The sequence below is a fragment of the Mus pahari genome, chromosome 3 (genome assembly GCF_900095145.1).
Source record: "Mus pahari chromosome 3, PAHARI_EIJ_v1.1, whole genome shotgun sequence".
Lineage (NCBI taxonomy): Eukaryota > Metazoa > Chordata > Mammalia > Rodentia > Muridae > Mus > Mus pahari.
Genome location: NC_034592.1, coordinates 75,539,870 through 75,546,711, shown reverse-complemented (window position 1 = coordinate 75,546,711; position 6,842 = coordinate 75,539,870). Strand labels below are relative to the sequence as shown.

At 47.4% G+C, this 6,842-nt stretch overlaps 1 protein-coding gene across 2 annotated transcripts in view; it reads left to right on the top strand.

Annotated features, from left to right (window-relative positions):
* The window catches only part of Ptprj (protein tyrosine phosphatase receptor type J), a 151,749-nt gene that overhangs the window by 126,504 nt on the left and 18,403 nt on the right, over window positions 1-6,842 (top strand). For both annotated transcript variants that reach the window (XM_021192953.2, XM_029536812.1), the window contains exons 11-15: window positions 2,210-2,341; window positions 3,956-4,166; window positions 4,277-4,401; window positions 5,358-5,445; window positions 6,636-6,677. In XM_021192953.2, the coding sequence (XP_021048612.1) occupies window positions 2,210-2,341; window positions 3,956-4,166; window positions 4,277-4,401; window positions 5,358-5,445; window positions 6,636-6,677 (598 nt within the window). The remainder of the gene's footprint in view (window positions 1-2,209; window positions 2,342-3,955; window positions 4,167-4,276; window positions 4,402-5,357; window positions 5,446-6,635; window positions 6,678-6,842) is intronic.

Here is a 6,842-nt window from a genome sequence, read left to right as displayed (position 1 = left end):
CCTCCCCTCCCCTCTTTCTATTTTCTTTTCCCCTTCTCTCTCTTACAGTAGGGAGTCCCCTTATTGCATCTAGAAATGCATTTTGTAGAAATATCAGTTATATCCTCGGTCTAGACTGTAGGTGAGCCATGTCCGTGGAACACTTATCAGCTCTCGGCTGCTCCACTCCTCAGCACATTTCCATCCCCTCCACCCTCCCTGTTATTGGGAGGAAGACTCTGAAATACAACTTGACCATTTCTACTTGTAAATATACCACATGGATTACTTCAAGATAAGGACTCTCTTTTTCTTCCAAAGATAGCCATATAATATGACCACCGTACTTATGGAAGGAAACCTAAATGCAACAACATTATTGTATATGTAGGGACTTACTTCCCTGGAATCTATTGACAAGAGCCTGAGTTGCTTTAGTGTAAGAAAAGATCACACACTATACAGACATCCCCTTCCCACTCCCAATTTCCTGTCAATCCTTTATATTCGTTCATTTTCTCTCTCCCCTCTTCCCCCACCCCTCTTTTGGGGAAGAATTGGCTTTAATTTGTCTGTCCAGTTCTCCTCTGTCTTTGCCAAACTTGTGTTTTAGATCAGGCCATAGGGTGGTGGTGTCATATCCCTCTTTGTGTTTTTTGACTTTTAGATAAATATTCTTATTTACTTTTGGTTTTTTGAGACAGGGGTTCTCTGTGTAGCCCTGGCTGTCCTAGAACTCATTCTATAGACCAGGCTGGCCTGAAACTCAGAAATCTGCCTGCCTCTGCCTCCCAGCACTTAGATAAATATTCTTAAGGGCATAAAAATGTTGCTGACAGTCTCTAAAGCATCAGTGGTTGTCCTAAGAGAGTCTCGTACTGCAGGGACCTGACTTGGAAAGCGGTTGAGGTATATTATAGACAGATGCTCAGAATAGATAAGGCGGACCCAGGTTTGAGTTCAGTTTCTTCCATGTACCAATCACGTAATTAACCTCGCTAAGAGCCTCAGCTGTGAAAGGAGAAGCAATGCTCACTTTCCAGGACTGCTGTGCTGCGTATTCTGCATTGAAGACCATACATATGGCTGTTCAGGTTGTGTACTTTAAAATCTTAAGGAAAACAGTATGTATGGGGCTCTTTAAATTGTGTAGTACGCTGTGGCGGTACCCTACCCTGTGGTGCATCACTTTGGCTATGTAGAACATAGCAGGAACAGTGAATATGTCCTTTCCCGCTTTGTAGCTCCTCTTTCCATGGTGTCATCTCTGTGTATTAACTGCCGAAGAGCAGAGACAGTGGCTGAGTCTGTGCTTCCATGGCTGAGGATAGCACTTGGCATAGAGCACAGGAGCTCATCAGAACTAGATATCGCTGGGTTGGGGCTGTAGCTCAGTTGGCGAGCACTCGCTGCCTCGCATGCATGAAAGTTTGAGTTCAGTCTCCAGCACTTTATAAACTGTGTGTGATAGCACATTATCTGTAATCCCAACACATGGAAGGTAGAGGCAGGAAGATCAGAAGTTCAAGGTCACCTTGGCTATTATAGGGAGTGCAGGGTAGCCTGGGCTACATGAAAACAAAGACAGGTGGTGGTAGGAGGTGGGAATAAGCTGACCAGATCCAGCCATGCACAAACATCGTTTTACTCAGTGATTCTTACCTTTTAATCGGGAGCTTCCTTATACAGAGGGTGTTTATACGTTTAGCACAAATTAAATTCAAAGTTGCATTTTATTTGGGTCAAGAAGTATTGGAGGAAGGAGAGTTGGGGAAGGTCTTCACCAGGGTTTATTGCTTGCTTCGTATGTGTTGAGGGTAAGGGATGTGAAGGGGCCTGTGTTTAGCATTCAAGAGGAGCAGTGGGTAAGCTCCCATAGTTTGCTGCTGCCAGGCTTAGGGTGAGAAGTGTGAGGTCCTCCCTGACTAGTTAAAGCTGGAGAGCTGATGGTAAATGTTGGGGGTATCTGTGGAGTCACTATCACTGGCCCTCTTCAGGATCCAGGCCTCTGCACGGTACTTATTCCCATCCTGCCTCTTACTTTGGGATGTGTTTTAGGTGAGCTCTGCATACAGCTTCCTGTACAGGGGCAGGTCTTCTTGAGCAGGGTAGATCTTCCCGGGCAGAGGCACATCCTGTAGAGGGCACCGGAGCATGTTCCTTGCCTGGTAGTTTTTCTTCTTCTTTGGTTTTAAATGTTAAGTGGTTGTTTTGTTTCATATTGCTTTAGACCCACCTACTCCAGATGGATCCCCTAATATTACATCGGTCAGTCACAATTCAGTAAAGGTTAAGTTCAGCGGTTTTGAAGCCAGCCATGGACCTATCAAAGCCTATGCCGTCATCCTCACCACTGGGGAAGGTAAGCAGGGTCCAGCATGGGCTAACCCTTGTGGTGGAACTGTCTTGGCTACTTTCTGATAAAACACCATGACCAAAGCAACTCGTAAAACAAAGTGTTTAGCAGGTTTATGGGCTCAAAGGGTTAGCAGCCATGATGGCAGAGCAAAGGCTCAGTGGCAGGAACATTTGAGAGCTCACATCTTGATCCACAGCTAGGAATCAGAGGGGTCGGGGCACACACTGGCACTCACACTCGAAACATCAAAGTCCACCCCTCAGTGACACACGCCCTCTAACAAAGCCACATCTCCTAATCATTCCTGAACAGCTCCACCAACTGGGGACCAAGCATTCAAATACATGACCCTCTGGGGCCATTCTCACTCAAACCACTACTGTGTATGAGGTACATCAGTGATAAAAGGTACACAGTACACGCCTCTCTCCAGTGCAGCCTGTGCTGCGGCACCAACAGGGACGGCAGCTGATTGCCTGATGCTCTCAAGGACCAGAGAGCAAGTACCTTAAGCTGTCCTGGCCCTGAAGTCTCTGTCACAACTATTCAGCACCTTTGTGGTGGTATGGAAACATTACAGAAGATTCAGGAGAGACGAGAGGGTCCATCCCACAGTTGATTTACCCAACTCCGAGGCTGGATTTGACCATAGGCCATAGGCCATAACGAGTCAATTTAGGATGATGTGCCCTTGAAAGCAAGCACAAAAAGAATACTTGGGGTACTCTGAGGGCATCTTCTGGGCGACAGAGGAGGGGAATTGGGTGGCAACTCTGTGGCAGTGAGAAGGGACTGCTTTGAGGGCAGCTCAGAGAGCAGTGTAACACCTGGTTTCACACAAACCAGGGCTAGGGAGTTAGCACGGCTGGTAAGGTACTTGCCTTGCACAGGCTCTGAATGTAATCCCTAGGACCCACATTAAACGAAAAACTGTGCGTTGTGATATGACCTTGTAACCCTGGTGTCAGGGAGGCAGAGTCGGGAGGATGTCTGGGCTCCCAGGCTTGGCAGCAAAGCTGGCTTGGTGAAGTTCCAGGCTAGAGAGAGAAAGAGACCCTGAGTCAGAAAAAAAAAAAAGTAAAAAGTAGAAGGTGCCCGAGGAATGATACCTGAGCTTATCCTTTGGCTTCCACACACAGAGGACCTAGACACATATGCATGCAAAGTAGCTCACACTCATGTCCCTGCATCCCCATGAACACAAATCAACAAAACGTGGCATTTCCCCCCGACTTTCAAAACTTTTGAGTCTGTTTCTAAGCGCTTTGCCATTGAATTTGCTTTCAACAAATTGCAAACTCAGACTCATGCTGAATGAAAAAGACCATGAATGACCAAACCAGTCGGCAGCAGCCGGACTCACGGTCTTGGGCCAGGAGGCCAGGAACTCCAGCTGCACAGTGTGGGCAGCGTGCTTTGGGCAGGTCTCTGCTGGCTTTCTGCACTTGTCTATTCTTGCTTGAGAATAGGGTCCGCAAGCTTTTGTGAGCGACTCCCGACGGAGAGATGAGGTGGGACAAGCCAAGTCCTAAGCGCTCTGCTGCGCCTAGAGCTGCTTGAGAGACAGGGGCTGCTGGCACTGTCACTCATCATTTACCTTCTGTGTTCCTTTCTTAGCTGCCCAACCTTCTGCAGATGTTTTGAAGTACACGTATGAGGATTTCAAAAAGGGAGCCTCGGATACTTATGTGACATACCTCATAAGAATAGAAGAGAAGGGACAGTCTCAGGGCTTGTCTGAAGTCTTGAACTATGAAATTGATGTGGGGAACCAATCCACTACCCTCGGCTACTACAACGGGAGGCTGGAGCCTCTGGGCTCCTACCGGTAATATCCGGGTCCTTGCAGTTGGCTTCTGAGCCTCATGAATTTCAGGTTGTGTACTATGGTGGTAGACACACTTCAGTCACCTTATTTTCTGCTTTGTCTCCCCACAGGGCTTGTGTTGCTGGCTTTACCAATATTACCTACAACCTTCAGAATGATGGCCTCATCAATGGGGATGAGAGCTACGTGTCTTTCAGTCCATATTCAGAGGCTGTGTTCCTGCCCCAAGATCCAGGTAGGGGGAAACAAAAGCCCTGACGTGGAGTTTGTGTCTTGTGTCTGCAGAAACCTGCTGACCATGCCTCTCTCTCATGTGGCTCAGAGGGGGGAGGTTTTTGGCTCTCTGAAATTGACAAGTCCCTTGGTCTTTGGGGTCAGCCCAGGCTACCCACTCTGGGATGCTTGAAGGAACAGCTCCCCACTTCTCCTCTAAACTGGTCACACTTTTTCAGATTACGGTGTCCTTTGTTTTCTAAGAGTCATTTGTGGGCTTGTGTGAGTTAGTAAGAGTCCTTGAATGTTCACATTAGAAGGAGCCACAGAAATTGTCTTGTCTAAGCTCTGCTTAGAAATAAGGCTTCTAAGGCTTCGAGAGGGGGTATGCGCATAGTGGCTTAACCGCAGGCCTGAAAGTCTAGCCTTAAACTCCTTGTGAAGTTCCTCCTACCCAATTTCACAGAGCTAGATAGGTGAGAATCTCAGCGACCCAAGGTGAGGCTTCCCTTCCTTCTTCAGGACAGAGACAGGGAGCAGCTGACTGGTCTGTTAGTCTGCTTTTCAGAGTGACTCGGTAGAACAGATTACCCAGAAGCGAAATTCAGGGCGTTCCTACTCCTTTCCATAAAAAGGGTGGCCTTTCCATAAAAAGGGTGGGTGTGGTGTTGTAGGTACTTCTGTTCATAGGTGACAAGAAAAACCACTGATCTAGCCGATTCAGGTCCCCACGTCTGCAGCTGAACAGAGACCTAGGTCAGGGCTCTGCCCTTCTCAGGACCGTCCTTCTCATGGTGGATGAAGGGAGAAGAAACCAGCCCTGAAAGCTGTTCTGCTTTCTCATCCAAAGATATTTACTGGTTCCCGGTGTGCACACACCCTCTCTCCCTGAGTCCTGCATGGGCAGGCTGGCTGTGGGTGTAGCACATGGCCTTTGGTGAACACACTTTGAAATCCCTCTGTTGGGGTCTTCCCCAGGCGTCATCTGCGGAGCAGTGTTCGGATGTATCTTTGGTGCCCTGGCCATCACGACTGTGGGAGGCTTCATCTTCTGGAGAAAGAAAAGGTGATATTGCATATTAATCATCAGGTGCTACTGTTTAAGGGGAACTTACTATTCTAAGGGATGATAACCGTATGTAAAATCAGAGGGAAGAGTTGAAAGGGCCCCTGTGTTCTTCACAGTGTCGCCACCTGGCCAGTCTTCTTTCCTCTCTGACCTCCTCCCAGCTGCGTCAGTCCTACACCGACTTGCTGGATGCGACTTTCAAGCCAGGATTCTATGAATGTGTTAAGAGTTTCATAGGATTTTCGAGTTGGGCAAGTTTGAACTCAGGTTCCATCCTTGCTTGCGGTTGGAAGCCCTGCCACTCTGTGGTGTGGGAACGAGTGCCCGGCTTAAGGAGCTGAGGACGCTGACACATGTCTCACTCCATGACAACGTTACTCATGATTCTCTTTGTACCACCACCCTGTGGTGTAGGTAACTGGTGAGAACAGTAGTGCTCTGTGTACCTGGATTTGTCATCTCCCTGAGATGACACATGAATGGCTGTCCTGCTTTGTTCATGTCAAACCTGATGGGTCTTCATTGCAACATCGCTCTAAGTAGTTGCCTGGTATTTACCATCATTCACGCAACCATTTCACTGGATATTTTAATTATTACTGACTACAGTTACATGGGTGTGCTCATGATTATTTTCCTAGGCTAAATTCCAAGCTGGGTAGTGACTGGGTCAGTGGGCATGCTTTCTTTCCATTTTGACATGCTGCCCAAACTGCGGTGGGTTTCGGCTCCAGGTGGAGCTGAGCCAACAGAACAGTGCAGGTACTCACAGTATCGGGGTTGGATCTGAGGCCCTTTCAGGACTTGCCCCTACTTCTTTGCATTAATTTACACAATGGCTCCCTGAAAAGCAGAACCTGGAATAAGGGAATGTAAACACATGCACACACACAATACAACACACACACACACACACACACACATGGAAATTCCAAAAAGTTGCTTGAATAGATTTTGATTCTTCTCAGTAAGTTTGCAGATTTTTCTAGTTTGCATGTCCTGCTTGGCCTGTTACATGGCGGGGTACTAGAGAGTCAGCTATGTGTTGGGCTGGGTACTGGTGTGCAGGCGGTAGTGCCCTACCTGAACCACAGGCTGTGAAGAAAGGTGTCTGGCTATGAGGAAGGCAGCAGAGCAGGATGAAGTTCTTTGTTTAATGGGCCTGTTTTTTTTTTCTTTCAAAATAGGACAGATGCCAAGAATAATGAAGTGTCCTTTTCTCAAATTAAGTAAGTCTCTGCGTTACAAACTTATTTTAAGATTCTCAGTCCCCCAGTCTGTCAGTGACTGTCTATAGCATTTCTTGATAGAAATAGCTGTCATTTCCCCTGATTGACAGTTTGGCCACAGTCATATGGAAGTTCTTGTTGTTTTCTGCAAGGAGTCTTTGTTTT